Source organism: Alligator mississippiensis, chromosome 1 (genome assembly GCF_030867095.1).
Source record: "Alligator mississippiensis isolate rAllMis1 chromosome 1, rAllMis1, whole genome shotgun sequence".
In the NCBI taxonomy this organism is placed as follows: domain Eukaryota; kingdom Metazoa; phylum Chordata; order Crocodylia; family Alligatoridae; genus Alligator; species Alligator mississippiensis.
Genome location: NC_081824.1, coordinates 224,350,383 through 224,376,091, shown reverse-complemented (window position 1 = coordinate 224,376,091; position 25,709 = coordinate 224,350,383). Strand labels below are relative to the sequence as shown.

The window sequence follows — 25,709 nt, the reverse complement described above, 5'->3', positions numbered from 1 at the left end:
ATCTCAAAGGAGTCCAATTACTGGTAAAGAACTTCTCTTTTCTCTCTAAAGATTCCCTCAGCTCCTTGATCAGCCCATCCATAAATACTGTATATCTATTTCAAATCTATTGATAGATATTTAGCCTAGGATGTTCTAAGGAACTGCTGAGGTTAGGTGGCTAATTCCAATTGAATTTCACCATTCATTCCACTTTTTCTTCCAATCAGCAGTCCTGGTCATTTAAACAATAAGGTAAATTAACAAGCCTGCAGATTAAAATGTATTTTATTTATGTAGACCTTACAGTACACGCATTTTTCCCGGAACAGTGTTCGCCTCCTGTAGTATTCATTTGAATACTAATATTGTAACTTACCCCTGTTAAACATCAACAGACTTTAAACAATTTCATCCCACTGATTTAAATCACCTTTCAGTAACTGCTTAAGAATAGTTGTACTTTAGAGTCCTTTGAGATGGCTTGATGAGGTCATTTCCTAGGCAACAGCATTTACTGCCACAAACAAGTACAAAGCAAGCAGGGCCCCGCTGTTGCACTTTTAAGGAACGTTAATAATATAATTCTGTTTACAGCGTATCTTTTGACATTTAAGCCATTAGCTTCAGTGATGGGGTGTCCTGTCACTAAAGCAAATGTAAGGACAGATCTTGCACCTCCTGCAAGCTGCTGCCTGACTTCACACTCCTAATTCTAACATTAGAAATTAAGGACACTATAGTAATTCAGAGGTCCTCACCTTTTTTCATACTATCTACCATGTTAGCACAGAAGATCTTTTGGCTCTGTTTCCCTTGTTTATTGAGGACAGTTCAATGTATCTCAACAATGCTGCATTCATGATTCATAACTCTTGCTACCAAGACTTCATAATTTTTTACAAATAATAATGTTACAAATTCTAGTATGTGTTATATATTAACAAAAATAATTACACATACAGGTCACTTGTCAAAATAAACATTTTGCAGTGTATTATCTCTTATTTTTATGAGTGTGCTTGGTTTACCTGTAAAATTCATTTATTTGGTGTCTCAGTTGCTTATGAGATTCTCTTGCAGGTAAAACCCTGCCCCCAGTACTTCAGCTGAAATGTAAATCTCTACACATTGCATTCAGTAGCTGCTTCTTTGCACATATTTTACACTTGAAGCACCTCATCTTTCTAAATTATAGACAATACAGAGTGAGCTAGTGATGTGGGCTAGCAGTAGCAGATTTTGTAATTGCTATCATGAAGACATTGCCATAAAAAAAACGTAACTTTTTTTGGCTTGGCAGTGTGGCTAGAGTTGTTTATTTGTTGCTTTTTAAATCACTAGTTGTACTTTAAAATGTAGGATTTGGCCTCGATTCTACAGTTTATATGAAATTTTGTGCATTGACCTTAAATTTGTATCATCACCCCTAATTATTAAGTTTAGGGAAATGACCTATTCTTTGATGTTTATTTTAAATACTTATGCAGAAATAATGAGTTGTCTTTGACTCATGGCCTTGTTACACATTGTGCTTTGAGGTGCTCAAATGTTGATTAGTGTTAGTGCTACCTCAAAGTTGAAGTAGTCATACCTTAAGGCTAAAAACCTTCTCTGACTGCCTGTACAGCTGTGACTTGCCACTAGAAGGCTAATGAGCAGGGGCCTGAGTACAAGCTACAGCTCTTATTTGTCACTTCAGAGCTGGTAAGCCAGTTCTGTCCCTGTAGGTGGGAGTATGTGAGAGATGGGTTGGGGAGGAGGATGGGAACATGAAGCTAGGAGGAGAAGAATTAATGGGATGGAGGTGGGTAATGAAATGAGAGGTGGAAAGGAAATGGGGGTGGGGGGGTAGGTTGGTAAAATCAAAGAAATCAGTCACTGAAAGATACAATAAACAGTGACAAAAATAAAGAATATACAAATAGAAAAGAAGTTGTGGTTTAATAAATTGGGATTTGAGATTGGAATGTGGGGGGTCCTGGCCATGCTTTGCAAGGTGGCTGGGAGGTGGGAGCAGTGAGGGAAGGCACTTCGGGGGAGCTACTGCCCCTACCCCAGGAACTAAGCCCCTGCTCATGGGGGTATGATCCAGCCCCCTACCTGGTTCCCCCCCTAGACCCCACTCCTGAACCCGTCTGCACCCTGCTACCTGGCTTGTTGCCATGTGCTCTGAAGGCTGTTTGCATGGGGTTACACTCCCAGGGGTGGGAGGGAAAGTTAGCTTGGTGCCAGAACTAATTCCTGTGCACTAGAGTTCAGGGGGTAGAAAAATTGTCCACACAGGAGGGATGGGAAGGGGACACTACATCCTGGGATGCTGGAGGACTGCAGCTTGGGTGGTTCATCTGTGGGGAGTGGCTACAAATTAATGGAACATGAGCTGGGTAATACAAATCAGGGAGAAACCTGCCTTGGGGTAACATAACATTAAGCCACCTAAGGTGTGTTTAAAATTAGTTTCAGGTGTTAATTTGTGTACAATCCAGGGATTAAGATCTCCAGGAGCTGCCTAAAATTAATGTGTAACAAGGTCCACCAACTTTCTGGTCCTGATTCAGGTCTTGGGTGTAAATATGAGGTAACTCTATTGACACGTGTAGGTATAAACTAATGTAAACCTGGTTTAACAAATCAGAAGCAAGTCTTTGCTCTTCATAGCTTTGTCCAGCTGTGAATATCCAATTTTTCCTGTCCCCACTGATTCTTCAAGGAAAGTCATGTAATTGAATTTGTGCCATCAGAGTCTGAAAGCAATAGTGATATCTCCAATTCACCAGTAAGATTTTCATGTGAAAGAGGCTGATCATGGTGGGAAAACTCTTTAGCAACTTGCCTAAGTTACTCTGGACAATTTTAAACAGAAGGAAAACTAGTATGAAATATTTTTGCACCCTGGTTCCAAGAGTATAGAACTGGTGAGAGATTCCTCCTCCTATTTAGATTGCATGGGACAGCAGTGTATTGTGTTGTGGTTTTTTTTTTATATTAGTGCTATGGATTACCCAAGCTCCATCTCCTTTCTATTTCTCAGCCTTCCTGCAGCTTTTCTGGAAAAGGAAAATGTTCTTATCTGTCCCTTTTAGGGTTTTTCAACCATGATGCTCATTTCCTTCCTTTCCTGGAAAAGTGACTACACTATATCCTGCACTAAAACATCCTTAGTACATTGCCTGTGACCATTACCTATTTGTTTAGACAGTTTCAAATGACCTGAGAAGAATGATGGCTTGTGCCTGTAGGTCACCTACTCTTCTCTGCTCCATATAAGAAAGTAACGTTATTTCACCAACATGACATACCTACTTTAGGACCTGATGGATGGACCCCTCTGCACCTTTCCCACATTGGAGGAATCTGGACCCTAGGATTAATGTCTGAATCAGGCCTTTGCTGGTGCATATGGGTGACTCTTTAATGCCCCAATTGAAATTCCTGCACCCAGGCTTCACTGGTTATGAACCTTCCCACACCCTCCCCTGAGAAAACCTTTCATCTTCTCCAACCTGACACTCCTACAAGTGATGAGGGAAGAGGAATCTTCCCGTCTGACCTTGGAGCAAAGCCTTTGTTGCCAGTCTTCTTTGCATCCTATGTTGGTGATATGAACCAATAAGGAACACCCTTTTCTGTGTTTTGATCTCTTTCCTCAGGAGTGTATCAGGAGTGTCTGAAGTTAATTCCAAAGTATTTCAAGAGTCATGTGGGAATATTTTTCTTGTGCCTGCCTGTGCTATATCTGCCTCAGCCCAGCAATATCTGATCCTTACTTTATAAACAGGAAGCTTACTCCTGAATGAAAATGATGTTAGCATTAGTTTTCACCTTTTCTTTTTTTCCATTTCCTTTATTTAAGTGCAGTCTCTTTTACGGAACACTTTGATGTATTTCAATTTAGCAGCAGAATTTATTCTTTGCTGATGAACATCAAGTAATGTTTCCTTCAGACAGTATAAAATAGTCACAGGACTATGTTCAAGTGTTAAATAAAAATGTGACTCACCGTTGAATCAAAATCATGAGCTTTGCCTGTTTTAGGACTGCTACAAGATCACCAGTTCAGGGATTATCTTTCTTTGTATGAGTCTCTGCAGTCAGAAGACCCTGATCTTGGTGCAACTGTAATGCAGGACTGTAGATAATGTGGTCACCCCACTGTATCTATCAGGAAACATGTTTTATTTTAACCCTATTATTTAAAAAATGTAATGGCAGGAGATTTTACTCCAGTGAGGGTTTTTAAGAAGTGTAAACACACATTCAAAAATGCCTGAGTAGATGAGGTTAGTAAGGTTCGATGCTTGTTTGAAGGCTAGGATGGGTGGCTCTGGGAAGATCTTTTTAAGAATAGGGTCTACAATTGCAACCCATGCTAGAAAGAGACCCTATTCTTAAAGAGATTGTCCCAGAGCCACCCATCCTAGCCTTCAAACAAGCACTGAACCTCGCTAACCTCATCACTAGAAGCAAACTTCCTCAAGCCCAGAACACACCGAATGGATCCAGACCGTGCCATGACAAGAAATGAAAAACCTGCCAGCACATCTCCACCACCCCCACTATTACTACACCCCACAACAGAGCTATCAGCATTCCCAGATCTTACAGCTGCACCTCCAGAAATGTAATATACCTCATCCAATGCACCAAATGCCCTGATGGAAAATACGTAGGAGAGACCAAACAACAACTGCGCACCAGAATGAACGCATACTGGAAATCTGTCAAAGACAGAAATACCCAGTTACCGGTGGGGGCACGTTTCTCACAAGAAAACCACTCTCTCTCCAGTCTCTCAGTCCTGATCCTTAAAGGAAGCTTACAAAACACTTCCCAGAGACGAGCCTATGAACTCCACTTCATCAACCTCCTGGACACTAAAAATCATGGACTAAATATAGACATTAGATTTATGACACATTATAACCTGCCTGACATCTGACTCCCCAGGTATCTCTCCACTTTCATCCCCCTCCCCCTCCAGCTTGTTTCTCACCCTTTGACTCCTCAATCTACATTTTCACTGACTACCTGTCTTGTATGCAGCCCAGCCCAGCCCAGCCTCTGGCTTCTTTACTTTTCTTCTTTCCATTCCATCCAGGAAGAGCACACACCAACCGCAGAAACTTTCTTAGCCTGACAAAGGGTTTTTGAACCCGAAAGCTTGCTTAAAAATTGTTTTCCAACTATTTAAGTTGGTCTAATAAAAGATATCAGATTCACCCAAAGACCCTTGTCTGCCTGAGTAGATCAAAGTTTCTCAATTTTTTTCATGGAATGAACTACATACTTGCTACTTACATGTTACTTGTCTTTTCTTTCCATTATACTGTGGAAAATCCCCTTGGTAAGTGCAGACACTTGCTTATGTACAAAGCAAGCAAGGTAGGGTCAAGAGAATGCTTATTTTTATGTGTCTCCTACTGCTGTTTAATAGCTAGAAGTATATGACCAATCCCTTCTTTCAGGATTTACCTCTAAGTGGCTGCAGATCACAGTTTGGGAAGATAACTGCATGTGCCCATGATGTCATTCATGAAAGACTCTGGCTGGGTCAGATTTGTTTCCTACAGTGAATTGCTATGCGGCTGTTTGTATAGAAATCTGTTTAATCATCTATTAATATGCCCATTGTTAAATATTGAGGCACCATGTTCTCAGAAAAAAAACAGATGAAGGCATCTATACAAAACAGATCTAAATCTCTTGCCATTCTCACATCCTAGAAGATATCTTCAGTGGGGCAACGTAGAGTCTCATGTTGCTGCTCTGAAAGGGCTTGTATTATCAGGCAGCATGATTTGAAAATCTTGAGACATAGCTTCATTGTGATTTGCTATAAACAAGGAACCTCTACTGGGAGAACACCCAACAGTATCTCAGGTTACCAGCTCTAAAGGCTTTCTGGATCAGAGCCAGTATTTTGAAAGTGGAGTAGAATTAAATAGAGAGTTAGAATAAAGCAGTGAGAGATGTTCCCTTTGGACTTCATGATGGAACAGGTTGCAGGCTCCATGCATCTTCTACAGTTAAGCTCAGAAATAGTGTTTTGTGGTAGTCCCACCTAGATTGGATAAAAGTGTGAATCATTTTGGCTAGGTTTTCATCTTCAAGGAGATGCCTTGCTAATTTACCCAAAAAAGGACTAGTCCTTACTGATCATGGCCACTTGATACTTCTGTGCATGGATTAACTGATACGGAACAAGTTCTCTACTTTCTGGCCAAACTCCTGTTTTCTATCCCTTCCTGCTTATCATTCACCAAATTTTTATTTTGGATATTGCGTAGAAGAGACTATTCTTTATTTATGTTTCCCCTATGTCCTCATTACCCTATCATTACCCTGTGGGCTTAATGAGTGGTTCAGAACCCACAGACTGGCCCTGCATGCCTGGAGCAGCCAAATTTGGCACCATGTGCAGCACAGTCCTACTCCTAGCTGCTCTGGGCTTGTGCTGCATGTGGCAGCTGCTGCACCACACCAGGACTGTGCTGCATTGCACCAAAGCAGCTGCCAGGTGCAGCACAGTCCTGGAGTGGCAGAGCAGCCCCCATGTGCAGCACAGTTCTGGAGCGGCAGAGTTGCCCCTGGGCACAACCCAGCCCCAGAGTAACAGAATGGCACACAACTGCTCTGGGGCTGTGATGCATGCAGTGTCTACTCCAAGGCTGTGCCACACATAATGGCCACCTTGTTGTTCTGTCACATGTGCTAGAGTGGGCACTGCATGTAGCACAGTCCCAGAGTGGTGGGAGAGCCGCATGTGGGGCCACCTGGCATACTCTGCATGCTGCATATGAGTGAACTCTGAGACCCACAGACAGCACTGGGGGCTGGATGGTAGGGCTTCCTAGGCCAGATCCAGCCAATGAGCTGTACCTGAGACCCCTCCCCTGGGGTCTCAAGGCAGAAATACAGCAAGGAATCTTGTTCTTTTTTCAGATTTTGCTGTTGTAGAAACCTTTTTTGTTTTGCAGTAGAAAACACATATAACCACTGAGGGTTACTGAATGAGCATGACTAAGGGTAGAATTTGGTCTGTTGCCTTTGTTTTCCAAAAAAAAAATGTAACACATGGTCACCATTCTCCCAATGTGACAGTATATTCTCCAATATTGTACCTGGCCTCATTTGAGATGATTTAAGCAATGGGACTGCCACAAATTCCATTGCACAATTGTTCCCCAGTGCTCTTGATTTCATTATTGCAAAACTTTATCAAATATTCATCCTAAACTTTCCATTGTTTATTCCTCTCTCAATGCTTTTAGCTGCTCTGCCTTTCATGGCTGTAACAATTCTTTTTCATCTTTATTGTTTGCACTTCAGACACTTCTTGAAAATTATTACTTCTACTTAGTCATTGTTTACCAATGCTATAGATGGAAAGGACTAGGCTATACAAGTGCAAAATATTTCTATTAAACTTACTTGTTGCCTTTTTTCAGTATGTAGACATGTCTCTGGTACTGAAGAGTGCACAGTACATGAATTTGTTTACATGCAGTCTCAACAGTACCACATAGACACTGATACTTCAGTATGTAGGTCCACACTAAACTTGGAGCACATTTAATAGGGGCTGTTCACATCATTAACATGATGGTTATGGGCATGGACAGGTGACACATTTACGCTGGTGTAATCAACCATTGCACCAAGTAAAGAAGTAGATAGACACTATAAATATCAAGTCAGGTAACTCTACCCCAGGAGTGATGAGTTGCACAAAGCTTGTCTGTGAGCCAGATTGGGCCCATAGTCCCCCTCCTCTTCCCTCTCCCATAGTATACTAGATCTGGTGCTCACTCAGGGATCCAGCCACTCTGGGACCTGCACAGTGTGCAGCACAGATCCCAGAGTCGCCAGAACGTGCACCACATGCAATGTAGTTTGGCTGCCCTGGAGCCGTGCTGTGCTTGGGCCAGGCAGTGGCAGCGCTGGGAGAGGGTTGGGGAGGCTACAGCCAATTTTTGCTCCCAGTGCCACTGCTACCTGGCCTGACCCACGACGGGAATGGCCTGGCCCCAGCCGGCAGCTGCAGCCCGCCCTGCCCCACTCAATTCCAGGGACACGTGCCCACCCCGTGCCCTCCTAGGCTGCATCCCACCCTGTCCTGGCTGTGCAGGGCCTGCCCCTGCTCCAGCCCCATTCCCTCACCACTGCTGCAGCTGCCCACACTGCCCCACATTTGGGTGGGGTATGTGCCTCCTTGAGCTGTGCGTGGTGGAGGCAGCTCCTACTGCAGGCTGGGCTTTGCATCCTGAGCCCTGCTGCAGCTGGTCCAGGAGTGGCCCAACGCCACATGCATCTGGTTGCCGATTGGGCAAGGGATGAGGCTTAGCCCAGAGCAGGACACACATGATGTCAGGCCGCCCAGGCCAGCTGCAATGGGGCTCAGGGCACAAAGCCCAGCCCACAACAGCAGCTGCCTCTGCTGGGTACAGATGGGCGAGGCATGTGCCCCCTGGGACCTCGGCTGGGGTGCACATAGCGGCAGGAGGCACTCCCCACCCAACGAGCTGCCTGAGCTCAATCCTCCCACTGTCCCACCACCTGCTGGGGCCCCACTCACCGGGCTGCTCCTGCACTCTGTCCCTCACTGCAGGGGCCTCAGTCTGGCCCCCACCCCTTCCCTTCCCCCACTGACTGGCCTGCTGAGCTGGGGGGGGGGGGGAGAAGGTGCACACATATGCACACATGCTCACCCCCACCCCCAGCCCAGGATTGACTGCAAGAGGCTCTGGGGTCCACCAATCAATCTCCATAGACTGGTTGGTGACCCCTGTGCTATGGGGATGCTAATTCATACCCACACTAGTTTTCAGTGAATTTTTTCCCCAAATTATGCTGGGGCTATTGACAGAACATATGCTTTCTCCTTTGAAGGAACTAATGAACATGTTAACTATATGGGACATTCTTCCCTGGTTCTGTAAGACTTGCTGGGCCATGGAGGCAGGTCCGTGAATCCTGATGTAGGAAGCAGTGCCAAGGCACATGACACCAAGGTTCTGAGGAGATCAGGCATTTACATGTTTGAACTACCAACGCTTATTCCCTACCAATAGCATTGATATCAATAGCATGATTGAGACTACAGGTAAGTATGATGTGGCCCTTGGACCCATGACACATCCCTGGGAAATTAGAGATGACATATGTGCTCCCAATTAATTGTAAATACATGTGCTGTTTTGTGGCTAGTGAAATAGTCTAGGACACGTACTGATCTGTTACAGTGATTTGAAGTGCTGGTTGTACTTATTTTTTTTAAGACTCCTGGGGCAAGGGGACTGCTGATCTGTATGGGGTATATTGTGCCTGATTAATTTTATGGATTGCACCAGGTAAGGACTGATTTCTTTGCCGAATAAAATATCTGTGTAAATGTAACTGCAAGTCTGGGTATATGTGGTGCCATTTAATTAGTTTGGTAAGCTTGCTTGCTGTTTTTCAGACTTCAGTGAAACTGTGCAACATGGTTGTGCCGAGTTAAGTGGACAACCACAGATACAGACCTTGATTAAACACACAGATCTAAACAGGAACAGCTTAAGTCCTGCTCAGTCAGACCTGCTGACTGCTTACAGAGAGCGAAATGTGTTTTTCAACAATTAAACAAGGAAACCTGCAGGAAGCTGAGGCTCATTCAGCTCCATATAGCAGGGAAATAAATCAGGGTCATTGCAAGATGTGTGATTAGTGTCCTTTTCCCTTTGACAGAGCTGATTCAAGTCCTAGATATATTGTGGACAGTGCAACCCAATTCAGTAAATGTCCAACTGAATCTGCCCTCTGGATAGACACCAAAAAGCATGTGTACTCCTCTGTCTACTTGGCTTCATGTTGGGAGCATATCCCTGACTTATAAGTGAAAGCCTCCTTCAGGCTCCAGATAGACAGGCCAAAACAACCTGTGAGGGAAGTGAGGAGTTAAACACTACACAAGTTGATATAAATAGTTTCCATTTTCCAGTGCACAGAGTGCAAAGAGAGAGGTTGTGGAAGGGCTAGAAGGCTGAGAAACAAGAACTGGGCACACGCCAGTGAAGGACTAGCTATATTTGAGGACTCATCTATGTGATAAGCACATTGAAAATTGGCAATGCAGGGCACATCTACTTATGCAGTTAATTGCAGTTGAATAAACTGTGGAACAATTTGCACTGCAGTAATCTGCTCCTGGGTGCAGCGTCTAACCCGCACCTGAGACAGCAGCAAATTCAGCCAGGGAGAAGTAGTTTAGGCCAGGGCTGCTCCTGCTCTGCTCTGCCCCTCTGCAGCAGCCAGGGGGAGCTCCAGGCTCTGGCTGTAGCTGCCCAGGTGCCAGCCCTGGGCTGGCAGGGGGCATGGGGTCAGCCTCAGGCTCCAGCTGGTGCTGGTAGTGTGGCCCAGGGGGCAGCCTGAGGCTGGCAGGGTGCACAGGGAGTTAGCCCTGGGTAGCAGGTGGCAGCATTGGGTGGTGAAGTAGCTGCCTGAGCCACAAGGTTCCTGATGCTGCCAAGCCATGTGGTTCAGCAGCAGGCTGGAGACTGCCCCCCCTGCTGGCAGGCTGACCAGGCACAATTTGCACCCACATCACCATCAACACATACATGCGTTTAACTGCATTCATTTTCTTCGCTGTTGGATAGTACTTGTGTGTGATGGAATTACCCTGCAGTGGAGTAAATTAGTCTAATCTGGCCTAATAGTGGTCCACATGTAGACTGAAGCTTTTCTGCAGAGCAAATTAATCTATTCTGCAGTAAAGCACATGTGTAGACGTGCCCACAGGGAAGCAAATAACACTCAGTGTGGTAACATTCACTTTAGAAATAAGCATAGGGGCTTTCAGCAAGAACAGGAACCTAAATTTGCAAATACCAGCAGAATAGATATGCCCTTAATTTTGTGATGGGATGGGAAAAATATTCAAGGGCCTTAAGTAACTTAAAAGCCTTGTGTTCCCCTGGCAAAACTGACCTAGATACTTAAAGGGCACATTTCTAAAGGTTTTTAGATGCCTACAGGTACAAATAGATGCCTAATGGGTTTTACCAAAGTATCTAATTCCCATTGAGTTTTTCTAAATGCTTATGTCATATTTCAAAATGAGACGTAAGCTTTTAAACCATTTAGGTACTTTTCCAATTTTCTTTCTATAATATGTAGAATTATGGGCCCATTTATCATCTATGATATTCTTTAGAGGCATTCACGCTTTTTTCTCAGTACTTGTTCTGTTGTTTTTTCACCACCTGTTTCATGGTGCTATATGGAAAAATACTGGAATCAGTTCTTTGTATCCACATACCCAGGATGCTGCTTTCAGTAAACCTTAACTAGAGCCTTATGAATGCATAGTTTAGGAACAGAATATCATATAGCTAATACTCCTCTCCTGTCTCTCTCAGGATGATGACTACATGCTGGGGAAAATGAGAATATCCACGTGCTAATCATCAAATACAAATTTTGTGCAAAAGCAAGATAGTTACAACAGGCTTTGTAAATAATCCAGCTGTAGTATAATACAGAATATGCTATTTGAGCTTGTTTAATTTGAGAACAAGAAGTAGCAAGGAAGGTCAAAAACTCATCAAGCACCAGCCAACTTTGTCAAAAACATAAAGAATATCTATGACCCATCTGTTTTCTCTTTACTAAAAACACACACAAACAGAAATCAAAAATTCTGAACCAGCCTGGGTTTTTTACATGATTTTGACACCAAAATATATCCATATGCATTTCCTTTGTAAAGAGTTATAAAGCCAGCATCCTACATTGATCAGAAACAGGTTCGGCTTAAATTGAAAAATGGTACTTAGAACATCCTTAATCTTATTTTCATGGTAACTATAAGTTTTGATAGCATGTAAGTAAAAGACTTAGACAATGGTATAAAAGATAACAAGAGCTGGAGAATACGTGCACATACGTTTTTTTCCTCTGTGGAACACAGATCTTTAAACAGAGCAAGAATCCAGGGCATGACAGAAAAGAGCCAAGTAAAGCATTGATAAAGGCAAGTTGCCACAGAAGGAAGTGAGAGTTATTTTTTGCAAATTATGAGTGAACATTCAGAGAGGGCACTTCTGAGTCATCCTATGAAACATAATTTTATAAGTAAGTTATGAACAATCATTGTGACAGTCACCTGGGGTATTCTGATGAGAAAGATAAAGGTATTCTGGACACTGGTGACCCTACTGAATGATTTACAGCACTAGCAAAGAAAAGGTACTTTACTGATTTTTGCAAAATGTACCTGGACGTATCTGTCTGGGATGATTATAACTTAAAGGAGAGTCTAAGCATGTTAACCCAGAACTAACATAGCTTAAAGACAGTTATCCAGAGTCTAGGCTTTTTTGCATTGTCAATGGATTATTTAGGAGGGTTTCACCCAGAGTCCATTTATGTCAATGGTAGTCTTTCAGTTGACTTCAGAAGGCTTTGGTTCAGCCACTAGCTTTTAATCCATAATACTGAATCAAACCTACTGAAGACAGAATTGGAGGAATCTAGAGATGTTACTAAGGGCATACCACACAACCAGACAGAGAATGTTTTTTTTTTTAATTTTTATTCATGTCAATGGGGAATGAGAAGAAACAAAACAGCTCGACTATCCATGTATTGCAGTTTACATCAGAGAGATAGAGTATTGGCTATTTTAAATAAATTAAACATGAGCACTTCTCTGGACCCAAAAAGGAGAAAAAAAAAACTTGGAGTAATAAAGTTGAAAATGTAACATAAACCTAATGGAATTATTGCCTGAGTAACATCTTTATGGTCAGTCCCTGTCTAACTGCCCTTTTCAGTCCTAGGACTATGTGCTTTTCTCTGGATAAGAGTTTGAATAACCATAATTTCAATGTCAGCCCTGCTTATTATAGCTTTCTGCCTGACAGATGCTCCTTTCCCTCATACAGAGATAAAATAGGAGAGGTGATAGGGAAAGGGCTGATGATGAACTTTAAAAAAAAAGTCTGAAGTCAATTTGTAATATGCTTAAGAAAACTGAGAACTAACCTCACCAATAAATGAAAGTGATTTTATTATAAACTCCCATCGATGGAGAATTACCTCTCATTGCAGTTGGCCTCAGCAATATAATTTACATGGTCACACACAGTCTATTCTTTAGTACCCAGGAATGAATACATCTTTGACATCTGGTGCCTCTATTCTGTTCCACAAACTCTTGCCAGCGTAATATATCGGCTGTAATTCTGCTCCCAAATTGCTTCCATTTCTAAGATGCTAGCTGCTTAATTGTGATGGGTTTGTGGCGGGGAGAGAAGAAGTAGTGTTCTGTAGCTGTGTTTTGTGTGACCTCTATGAAAATAATTCCAGTGATAAAATACAGACAGCCCACTCCCGAACCTGGTGTTCCCTTTCCCTTTCTTCAGCTTGAGTGGAACAAAGGGACAAATGGCTCATAAAACAGAAGGAAGTCTCTTTGGACTTCAAGCTTAGGCATCACGTTCCTTTCTTTTGTCCTCAGAAAGGGCTAGTAAATAAGAGATGAGGCTGTGCCCGAAGGGGACCATGTGGATGAATTCCCAGCCTTTCCTCATTGATTTCTCATGTGATAAAGGTTAATCAGTTCTGTACCTCAGATTCCCATCTCTTAAATGGAGCTAAAACTGCCCTCCTTAGGATGTAGTGATCACACGGGTCTACACATGATCACCAGCTACATCGCCATTGCAGCGCACTCCCCAGCTAAGTACTAAAGCATGGCGCTGTAGCAACATCGCCGCACAATGATGTGTAGACGTGCCCAGTCAGTTGTTGATTAATTACTCTATGAGAGAGCATCCAAGGAGCCTCAGATGATTGCAGTCTTCAAACAGTGGATGGACTTAATTGTTTTTCCTTTCAGCCTCCTTACAATTGTTGTCATAAGCATGCATGATAATTGGGCTATTCTGTATTCTCACTAAACTCTTTGTCACATGAAGAGATTCGTGTGGTGCCATAATCATTGGTTGTTACGAGAACAAGACATCAAAATTTAGAAGTGTTACAGAGCTAAAACACTTTGTTTGGCTGCACTTTTCTTCCTCTCTGAGCAGGGGCCAAATCCCATGCTTAGTGATAGAATAAATACTTTATACTTGTATAAAGTATACATTTTCATCCTGTGTTTATGAAGCACTTTATAAAGGTGGCCGGGTGGGGGGAAGCTCACACCTTTTTACTGGTCAGGTGACATTTGCTAATGTCATCTAAAAGAAGGTTCTAAAGATTTAGAAGTAAAGCCAAGATCCCTGTGGGTCAGTAACAACATTATTTAGTTAGTTCATTATTAGATTTATATGCTTCCCTTTTCAAAAAGTTTTAGGGTGATTTACAATAAAAGGGGTAAAGGAAAGGTAAAAAAAAATAGAGGTATTATACAGGATACTTGTGAGAGGCAAAGAAGAACAAAGCACGCATTGTTGGGAGATATCATCTTGGGTAGATGTTAGGGGTATGTGAAACAGGCCCTATTTGATTTGGATTCAGATTCAGCCTGAGTCAGGGACAGTGATTTGATTAGTTCATTTGGATCACTGTCCCTGATTCTATTTGGCCGAATCCGAATCTGAAGATTCGATGCTGATTCGGAGAATCAGCAATTAAACCATAGACACAGCTTTAAAAGTTTTTTCTACATACCTCAAGGTACCAAGTGCGGCGGGGGGCACCAGTCCACTTCCAGGTCCTCTGGGGAGTACTCCCCTGGCTCAGCGATCAGTCACAGGGGGACCCTGGGTACCCCCCCAGACCCAGGAGGCACCAGTTGCTGAGCCAGGGGGATGTAGGGGTGCCCCCCAATGTGCTGCCTGGCAGACCCAGAAGTGGACTGGAAGTGCTTCTGGTCTGCTTCTGGGTCTGCTGCCAAGTGTGCTGGGGAGCCCCCTGCACTCCTGTGGGGCACTCCATCTGCCCCAGCATCTTAGCATGCATGAGCCCCCTGGTACCTTGAGGTATGTAGAAAAAGTATTTAAAGCTGCATCTATGTCCGAATCTCCAAATTTTTCCAAATCTCTCTGAATCAATTCAGAGGATTCTGATTTGATTCAGAGAGATTAAAGGGTCTCCTGACTCAAATTTGGAGATTTGGCCACCCAATTGGGCTGAATCTCTGCCGAATCGAATCAGCGACCGAAGCTTCACACACCCCTAGTAGATGTTGCTGTCATAGGTTCTTCAAAAGACAGAGTATTCGGTGTTTGTACTAAGTCTAGTCTAGAACCAACAGAAAGCTCTGAGCTACTAAAAATTGCCAAAGATAAAGGAAAACTAGGCAATCAAAAACAGAAAAGGTTGAGAAAAGTCCTGACAGGAAATATTATAACTTGGTGCATTGCAATATATTATATGAAATAGAGACATGAGATTAAAAGTGTAATTCCAAATCTATCAATCAATCAATATTCAACCTACTATGTAATATGGAGTGGCTTGTAAGTCAAATTACACCCCTGTGTAAGTTAGTAAAACTCTGCTTGAGTCAACAATGGTGTTTCTATTTGTGTCAAGGATGAACTTAGCTTTGTGATAGTATCCTCTGAGGATATATTAACCAGTTACTTCTGCCTTTGCATTATGAGAACATTGGCAGTGCCCTCATCTCCTATTACTTGTGGCATGATTAGAATGTTACCAAATTTGCCCATTACTTTGGGGTGTGCTCATTTATTAGGGATAGTTTCTAGGGTCTTGGTGATTCTGTCAATGTGCTGCTTGTGTTACTATACGGAGCTGTATTTCTCCCTTCTGCAAGCCCTCACCCCCAGTGGAGCTATCTTGCAGGACTCAATCTCAATGGGACTGGGTTCCTCCAGTCACCAAATCAGTCATACACACAAACACACACACATTAACGTGACACGCCTGACCTGGCCGGGCTGATCAGCATGGACAGGCTGACACCCTCATATGCCAAGAATCAGTTCATAAGAGCAACAATAAAATGCGGTCAGACACAAGCACAGAGGTAAACAGAATCCCTCTGAATCCGGCTGGGTGTCCAGCTGACACCCTCATGGGCCAGCATTCAGTTCATAAGGGCACATCTGAGTCAAACTGGGTCAATCAGCCTGTACAAGCTGATCCCCTTATGTGTTTCAAACTCAGCACGTCCCAATCTTTGGCCTCTTGATGAGCAAACCCCACAATAATCTAGGCTTCACAGGGATCTTTAGCATAGGTAAAAGAAGCGTTGCTGCAGAGCACAGGAGGAAAAAGAAGCAGAGAAGGAAAAATATACCCAATTACTACCAGTTTGCCTATAAAAGTTATTTATTGCTAAGCATATGAAATATATAATAGTACTAGTAGTAATAGACATGCAAAAGAAAAACAAACACAAACAGTGACAATACTACCCTGGTTTCACTAAGTATTTGGGGAAACTTAGCTCAAGCTTAACTGATACAGTTCAGGTTCAGAAGTTTATGCCTAGAAAGAAGAGAGAACGCTGGGAATCTCACCGAGTCCACGGTACCCAGGCTGCAAAGCTGACAGGCACAGTCCATAGCACAATCCTTGAAGAGAGAGACGATCTGTTCTTCCAGCGTCCCAAGAACGACAGGGGATGGTGTCAGCACAGGAGTTTTCTTCTTCTTTCCTTTTCCTTCTTTCCTCCTGCTTCTTCTTCTTCTTTCTTTCTCTTCTTTTAGCACACACACTTACAGATTTTTATACCCTCAGTTCAGCTGCTTCAAAGCACCCTCAGTAGTGTAAATCATTGTCTTTTCTATTGACAAGGGGTTATCTGGTTTGGACCATCTCAGGAAACTGATTGATAATCAGGAAACACTTAAGATTAGGGAGTAACCCAAATACTTGGGAGCCAGCTTGAGATTCTTATGGATGGCAGATATCCTGATGGGATATCTCATGGTTTCTTCAGGAACAATAGATAGCTTGCAGCATCAGGATTTGGGATTTTTACTTGTTGTGCACAAGCCTCAGCTTAGCATGACTTTTCCAGATTAAAGCAATTATTGGGGTGCGCATAACCTTTTGTGGAGAGGACTTCCACCAGTCATCTCGGGAAAGATATGACAACACCTGGGATTAGGGCTCCAGCAGGCTGGATGCTGTGATGAACCCTTAACCATTGTTCAAATGTTGCCCATACCCCCTCTGACTCGGTCTCTTGCCTCAGCATACCCTAACCCGGCAACCAAGTTTTAGTCAATCAAGTTTAAATAGGCTTCCCATAGTGGGACCGGGGAATGTACGGCCCGAGATGCCTATTAAACTTAGAGCTCTGTGTGTGTGTGTGTGTGTGTGTGTGTGTGTGTGTGTGTGTGTGTCTGGGGGGGGGGGTGGGGAAAGTCCTTAGCAAATCCAGATTAGAACTGGTCTGATAAGTGCTGAGCTGGGTGTATGTGAACATGGGTTGATTAACATTGGAAGCACAGATTCCCCATCATGCAGCGCTCTCCTGCTTCTCTGGTCCCAGAATTCACTGCAGTCTCTGCTTCAGGCTTTCTGTTTTCCATCTCTAATGTAAATGAATGGTCATCTGGTTCCATCTCAGATGCAGATGAGACCGAGGGCAGTTGTTCACTCTTATCACCCTTATCTGGAGAGTTTTAGGTGCGTCTCTCACTGCATCTTAATCAGTTTCGTTTATGTGGGGGGGGGGGGGGGGGAGTCCTTTGTGAGTCAGACAGACTGCATCCTGTGCCAGGGTTGCCCAAGAACACAGAGCTGAGGCGTAACAGAATGTTCCTGGTTTGTGCCTCATTGGGCGCATCCACACATGCAGGCACATGCATTTGCAGCAGCTCCAATAGAAGTGGTACAGATTTGAGCATGGGCTTTTTGCCTCCATGCACGTGCCCAGACATGCACTTTGGTGTGGGGCAAATTGTGCCACTTGGGGCAAAAAAACCCTGCTGGCTCCTCCTGGATCTGCAGCCAGGGGGAGCTAGAGCCTGGGGCCAGCACCTGTGCTCTCCCCAGCAGTATAAAAAGCTGCCCTGTCCTGGCCCCAGCAGTACAAAAAGCTGCCCTGTCAAGTAGCTCAAGGCTACTCGCTCTCAGGAGCTTCTGGTACCCAGCTAGTTGGTACCTGGGGATACTACCCCTTGTGCCAGCTGGACTGCTGAAGCAGCCCTGAGAGTTCCCTGCACCCTCTACCCACTGCAGCAGTCTGGCAGTGGGGGCTGCTGCCTGGCTGTGACCTGCTGCGCACCTGCCAGACCCGGGTGGAGATTGCACAGCAGATAGAGGCATCTGCCCTTGTAGGTCAGCTGGCAGCAGGCTGTGGATGCAGAGTTGGCCTTTGTGCAGCACTACTGCCATGTGTGCCCCCTGCCCGGCCATCTGAGCAGCTATTGCCCGGAAGATATTCCCAGTGTGGTGGCCTGCTTTGAACTGTCAAAGCATGTCCTCCTAGTGCCAATTGGCCAGGAAGTCAGCCACAGCCAGATGGGTCCAAGGTGCCAGCTCTGAGCAGGCAGGGACCTGCCACTGGCCTCCCTAGCAGGAATTCTGGTATTCCCTATTGGAAAACTGAAAAATCCCTGATAAAAAAAATCCCAAAGTCACTGTGTAAAATACCCCAAAATCCATGTTCTTCCACAATTAAAACCAAAGACCACTAGATAGAGAAACAGAGTGAGAGACAGAGAGACAGTGATCAGTTGGGCAATGATTTATTAATATATCTACAGTGTTAAGCAATTTGGAAGCCTACCAGTGTCTCTATCATCATAATAAAATGAATTCTAAATACATGTTTCATGAATTCATAAATACATTAATATATGTTTTGCTATGGCTCCCCAACAGGGGTTACAGCCCCCCACACGGGGCCAAATGGCCCCTGCAAGGGCTATCTCCCCACCCTGCAGGGCCCACATGCCCCACCCCTGCTTGCTCCCCCAGCCCTCTGGATTGCTTCCCCACCTGGCCCCATCCCCCACGGGCTCCTGCAGCCCCCCCCCAATGACTGCCCCACCCATCCCCACTTTCCCAGAACCCCCAATGGCTGCCCCACCTGGCCCCACCCCCTACTTGCGCCCCCAGCCCCCCAATGACTGCCCCCCCCACCACAGCCTGTAGGACTTAAAAATAAATAAATAAAAAGCTTCTCCTCATGACAGGGGCTGTGGGGGCTCTGGGACCTCCTGGCAGAGCACCCCCTGGGCAGCACAGGACAGCCAGGGGCAGCAGGGCTGCCAGTGACCCCGGGGCTGCCCCAGTGACCCCAGTGGCAGCTAGAACTGCCAGTCACTGCCGGGGTTGGAGGTTTTTTTGTTTTGGGTTTTTTTTTCTTTCCTGGGATGCTGGGGGGCGGGGGGGACAGGGATGTCAGGGGCTGGAGGGACTGGGGGGGTGAGACTGGACAGGGCAGCCATCAGGGGGGCTAAGCAGGTGGGGCTGGGCAGTCCCCCCCATGGTCCCCTTCCCCCTCCTGCATCTCCCCTGACCCCTTACTTACCTGCAGTGGAGCCTGGGTCCAGCTCCCTGCGGCTGGCATGGTGTGTTTCAGCACCAGGGCAAGGGCTAACCATAGAGATGCTCTGGCAGCCAGAGCATTTCTGTGGAGGACCCAGCCTCCAATTGCCTCAGGGAATGGTCCAGGACTGTGCCCTGCCCAGCTTTTTTTTCCCTGCGGGGTTTTTTGACCCCATGGCTATCCAGGGGTCTAACTTTGCCCCCGTGCTGCAAATTTGCAGCATGGGGAACATTTTCTCGTTCCTGCACATGCCTCTTGGAGCATCTCAAAGGAGTTTGAGACACTGCAAGAGGCACGTGTGGGCACGTCTAGACGCGCCTGCTGTGTTTAAGGATTTGAAGTGGCAATTACAGGGCATTTCCTAAAATCGCTATCTTGGATGAATGGTTGCCTGTGAACAGAGGGGACTGGAGTTGATGGCTTAGGAGACTCTTCCATTCCTTTGTTCTTAATATGAAAACACTGCATAACACCAGCACCCTGTGCAATACCATTTCAAACAGAAGTAGAATTACAAAAAGAAATCCAATTCATGTTTGCCAAGCACTTCTAACATATTCTGGGTTCAGATATGCATTCTGAAATTTAGTTTTAATCAAACTGAAATTTTATTTTAATTTAACTTAAATGTTGTACAAAAAAAAGTTGGGCAAGACAAGGCAGCGTTTCTGCCAAAATGATCTGGGGGTTATGGTGCATCATAAGTTTAACAGTGTGTTATTGCTGACTAATGTTATAAGAATAAAAAACCCCAAACTTCATATTGGCATGTACGAACAGGAGTGAGGTATGAAAGACACATGAAGCAATCCTTCCACCCTGCTCAACAATGGCTTTCAGCAGAGTATGTGGTGTTTAGTTTTAGGCACTGCGCTTCATGAAAGTTGTGGACCAGTTGGAGAGAGTCCAAAGAAGAACACCAAAAATGATCAGAGGTCTAGAAAGCAGGGGGCGGGTGGAAATTTAGATAACTGGATTGGTTTAGCTTGGAGAAAAGAAGACCAAGGAGAGATGTGGTAACAGTCATCAGATGCATAAAAGATTGCTGCAAAAAAATCGTTTTCTCTACTAGTATAGAACAAGTAATAAGCTGCTTAAACTGCAAGGGAAATTTAGATGAAAGATTAAGAAACTTTGTCACCTTCAAGATAGTTGAAGGATAGTTAAGTGAAGTTGAGAATCTCCATTAGTGAAGGGTTTTTTTAAGAACAGATTGGACAGCTGTCAGGAATGATTTAGGTGTAGTTGTGTAAGCGGGTTGCCATGTTTGTGTGTTTCTTCAGGCAGGCTTGTGCTCCCTGAGCAGTGGCTCAGCCAGTGCCAGCAATAAAGGGGGTCCTTAAACAAAGCAAATGATATCCTGTCCCAGACAATTGGAGAGGTTCCCTGTAACTCCTGACCTTTAAGCAGTTCAACTCACCGTTGCTTCCACATTTCCACTCTTCCTGTAGCCCTCCCAGCGAGCAACTCCCTCGCTACCAGCCTTCTCGCAGCTGCAGCTTTTCAGCCAGGCTGGTTGGCTCCTCTTAAGGTGAAAGACCATCCTGTGGCAAGTTGATACAGGCCACCCTGTGACAAGTCTTGGAAAAGGGATGGGCTAGAGGACTTTTCAAAGTCCATTCCAGTCCTGTGTTCTGTTATTTCTGTGATATTAACAAGACAGAGAAATTACCAGTTCTTGTGAATTGTTCTTAATCCATCCAATTAAGGGATTTCTGGCCTTCAGATTAGCGGTGTGTTTATTTCCTCTAGCAGTGATGTTTTTCTGTCATTGCTCAGGCAAACTACCATTGCTGTCCAAGGGAATTTGCCCGAATAGAAACAGAATAAAATTAAGTTAAAGTCCCAGGCTTTGGTCCCAAGGAAATGGAGTAAATGGAGATTGAAGACAATGAGCAGACCAGAAGAAATAGCAGAACAGTATAACATTTTATATTTGGGCCACATACGGGGAATGTTGATCCTAGTCTCTCTGTCTAGTGAGTGGAAGAAGAACAAAAGCAGTGCATAATAATCTGTTTGCTTGAGTACAACACCTTCATTTTCAAAGCAATGAATGGATTACCTAATCTTGTTCCACTTAATGTCATGTATTTAGATCTTTACACACCATTTCAAGGTCTTAGCAGTAATTATGATAAGAATACTATGGTAAATATTGTAAAACTAGGATATATTCATAACTAGAGGAGACATTATTATCATATTGGTTCTCATTCGCCATGTTCTAAATATGGATCAACTAAAAAAGTTTGTATGTCCTGAAGATACTCTACTTAGAATTAATGTATGCCTCCCCTGGGTCTCTGTTTTCCCAGGACAGATATCAGTGGATGGATTTATGCGATATCTGAGTGGAGAGGAGAATGGCGTTGTTGCACCTGAGAAACTGGATTTGAATGAAGATATGTCTCAACCACTGTCTCACTATTTTATCAACTCCTCACACAACACCTACCTCACAGGTACTGTACTAGAAAGGTCTGATTTATTGCTTTACTGGCCTAGCAGCATGTTTGTACTCATACTGTACTCTAGACATGCAACAATAAATGATCCTCTATTCTGTTATTCTACAAAGCAGAGATAGCACCAGTATTGACTGATATTCTAACTGCATCACAGATATGACCCCTACTGAATGCATGTCAGAAATTATACTGTTCAGTTAAGACCTGATCCAAAGCCCATTGAAATCAGGGGAAAGATTCCCATTGACTTAAATGGGCTCTAAAACAGGCCCTATATTTGGAAAAGAGATGGTTAATTGTTTAGTGACCCAGACCACACTGGGACAATGGCTTTGGATAGATTAATTAGTATTTCAACAGTAGGTTGTTAAGTACCACCCTCAAAGTACTTCAGATGGCCTGAAGCAAACTGAACCACAACATTTTTGTGAGATGAAACTTCAGTTTAAGATTGTGCTGCTTGGAGAGATTAGAGGGGGGTTCCAAAATGGTTTATATGACTTTGGACCCTTTCACTGTGTATTACTGAAGAAAAGAGGCCTGATTAAAAGTTTTAAAAATATGACCTCTGAGGAACTACAGAAAGAACTCGATTTATGGAGTGTAGAGAAAAGAAGATAGAAGGGGAGTTTCATAACAGTCATCCAATCAAAAAAGGGTTGTTATGAAGAGACCGGTGTTCAGTTGTAATCTGTGGCCACTGGGAGACAGGACAAGAAATAATGTTTTAAATTGCAACAGGGAAGATTAAGATTAGATATTAGGAAGAGTTTTCTAACTACAAGGATGATTAAGCACTGGGACAGACAGATTACCTAGGGAGGTTGTAGATCTCCATCCTGGAAGTTTATAAGTGCAAGTTAGGCAAACATTTTTCTGGGATAATTTAAGCAGTGGTGGACCTGTCTTGAGCAGGGAGTTGAATTAAATGACCTCATAAAGTCCCTTTGAGAAGCACATTTCTATGATTCTGTGGTCTGCTGCCTTCCTGTAGCATCCAGGCTCGTGTTCTGGTGCAGTACCATTTGAAAAATGACGAACACATAGGACCTCTCATTGACTTAAGTTATATTAAGAATCTGACTTAGACTGTTCGTACATTAGAATAAATGGGGTTTAAACCCACTTAAAACTGAGAGAGCAAGTTAATTACTCTATAGTAACGTTTAGGAGTCTAAATTTTGGTTTTCATGTCTTATAATTTTCACCGGAAATATTCGGCCTTTTGCAAATAATTGTAAATTCACAAGTTTATTTTTTAATATAGCATGTAAAAACTAAATATTTTGGTTCGAACATGCTTACTGGGGCAGTTGGTTTCTTGTGTTGGATTTCATCTTAGTATCATCTTGCTTCATATCAAACAAGGAAATAAGGCTAGAATATGTGCTAACATATGACTAGTGCAATTGATTTATGGTCTTTTTAATGTTATTAATTTTGCAGATATTCCTCAACTGACGCCTTTAGTTCTGCTGAATACCAGTGTGCAGTAATTCAAACACTGGTGCAGACTTCTTTAAATAGGCCAAGAGGTTGTTCCTTGGATCTGTTATATGTTTGTCATAGCACTTTCCACAGCGCCCACTGATTCTGTTATATAGTTAATGATCTGTCCTCGGTTCCATTTGACACCCATTTTTCAGAGATTCATAACTTGGCCGTAAAATGTGTTTTGTGCTAAAACTTGACATGTAAGAACTCAGTTCAAGAGCAACTGTGTTTCTATAAACTGGGGGGGGGAACCAAACCAGCTGGACTGCTTTAAAGTTAAAATTCCAGTACAAAAAATTATGATCTCTGAAAGATTACAGATGACTGTGCAAAAGCAACTTCCTTTTTTACGGCAATTCTTTGCTAGCACGTTGTCTGTAATGTGGAAAAGGCCCTGTAGGTAAGCGGTAGGACTTGTTTAATCAGGATCCTGCCACATCATGCAGAATTCCTGATCCATAGAATATCTCATTTCAATAGGAATGCTGTTGGAGAGCTGCAGGAGGTCTGTCACATTATGGTGTAGGCCTACATGGTGGGGAGGCAGCAGAATCTGGGGCCACATTCTGCTCTCATTTATGTACACAAAAAGATGTAGTAGTTCCTGTGATTTTTCTGGAGCTTTTTACTAGGGCTGAGCAGCATACAGTGAAAGCCTAACTGTCTAACTTAAAAGCACAGGAACCGAGAAATGCAGAAATTTTAAGGAAGAAACATCACATATCCAGCCCATTTTGTCTAGATACTGTAAATGTTTCAGCACAATAAGTGATCTGATAGTACATAGCTTCTCAGCACAGTTCCTAGCAGTTGTGTTTCAAACTTGCTTTGCCTCCCCAGGTTTAAATTAGTCCAGATTCTCGAAAAGTCCTTCCAAGCTGCTCCTGCAGATTACTTGGCATTTGTGAGCAACTTCAGAAGCTGCTCTTGAAAATGTAGCCTTCAGTGTTCGTTTAACTTCACTTTAGGGTTTGGCATAATTATAAGACAATTGTAGCACAGGTGGAGAAATGTTGTAATAAACAAGATAAGAAAAATATAGTTTCCTTTTGAGTTGTACACAAACTTTGGTTGAGACAGGAGGAGAGAAGAGACAGAAAACACATGTTCCACTTCTTATTGGGTTCGTCATGCTTAGTAATTCTGAGACAGCTGGCCTGGAATGGGGTTTAATCATTAGATTTTATAGATTCATTACAAAAGCTGACAGCCATAGATTTTAATTCCAAGATAGACCAGTTACAATCATGTTGCCATTTGCATTCATTCAACAAGCACTTAGTTCAGTTTAACATGTAAAACAAATGCTGCTGAATTGTTATCTCATTCGTGTAGATGCCCAAGAGCATGTTGAAAGTATTGCGAAGGAAAGCTTCAGTAACATCTGTGCACTCATTTGAGCAGTGCAAATGGCAATAGCAACCAATCATGTAATAATTATTAGGGAGATAGGGAAACAATTCAGTTTAGCAATGCATTTTTGTTATGATTACATTTATTGCACTACTAATTATCAACCCCTTTGTTAGTTTTTAAGCTAAGAAAATGACATCCCCAACGAAGTAATATTACACCATAAAGAGAAGCATATGCACAGTCTGAATTTATTTTTAATTATAATGATCATTTTCCTAGCCTTTAGTAGAAACCCTTGGCAGTACATCAAGTCCTGATTATTTATTTAGAGGCTTACTTTTTTTTTCCTTAGCGTAATGTAACTTTTAAGAATGAAGGTAAACCCTACCAAGAAAGAAATGATTTCCAGTGATTCCAGTCTGGCTTAAAGAAATGTCATTTCGCCATTCTTTTTTTCTTTTTTTTTTCCTCTTTTTCTTTTTTTACCTTACCCTTTCAACCTGCAATTTGCAGCTCTGCTTTGTGACTGATTTCTCATCAGCATTGCCTGAGGTTATTGCTATTGTCACAGTGGGAAGTGATGCTGGAGCAACTCTCCTGCAACACTGAGAGCCACGGAATAATGATCTCCATCTATCCTGATCATTAGCACACACTTACTTAACCTTTATATGTATTTTGCCATTTGCCTTTTTGCCTGTTAGAGGGGAAGGACAAAAAACAGTTCAGGACATGACGCTGAGCAGAGCACAGTTTAATGCTATTTAACAAATAGCAAAATATATCTCAGGAACTTCCACCCCTCCAGCATCCATTGCTTCCATTCATGATACAGTGCCACCAAGCATCTCTTGATAAAGCTCATAGGAAATGCCAGGTAGTACTCCCCAAAAGAAAGTCATTCTCTCCTTTTGTATTGCCACCATTCTGTATCTGTG

The 25,709-nt window shown here is 43.3% G+C and overlaps 1 protein-coding gene across 7 annotated transcripts in view; it reads left to right on the top strand.

Moving 5' to 3' along the window:
* Window positions 1-25,709, top strand: part of PLCB1 (phospholipase C beta 1) — a 777,970-nt gene that overhangs the window by 527,881 nt on the left and 224,380 nt on the right. For all 7 annotated transcript variants that reach the window (XM_014595092.3, XM_059720212.1, XM_059720209.1 and 4 more), the window contains one exon: window positions 21,769-21,915. In XM_014595092.3, the coding sequence (XP_014450578.3) occupies window positions 21,769-21,915 (147 nt within the window). The remainder of the gene's footprint in view (window positions 1-21,768; window positions 21,916-25,709) is intronic.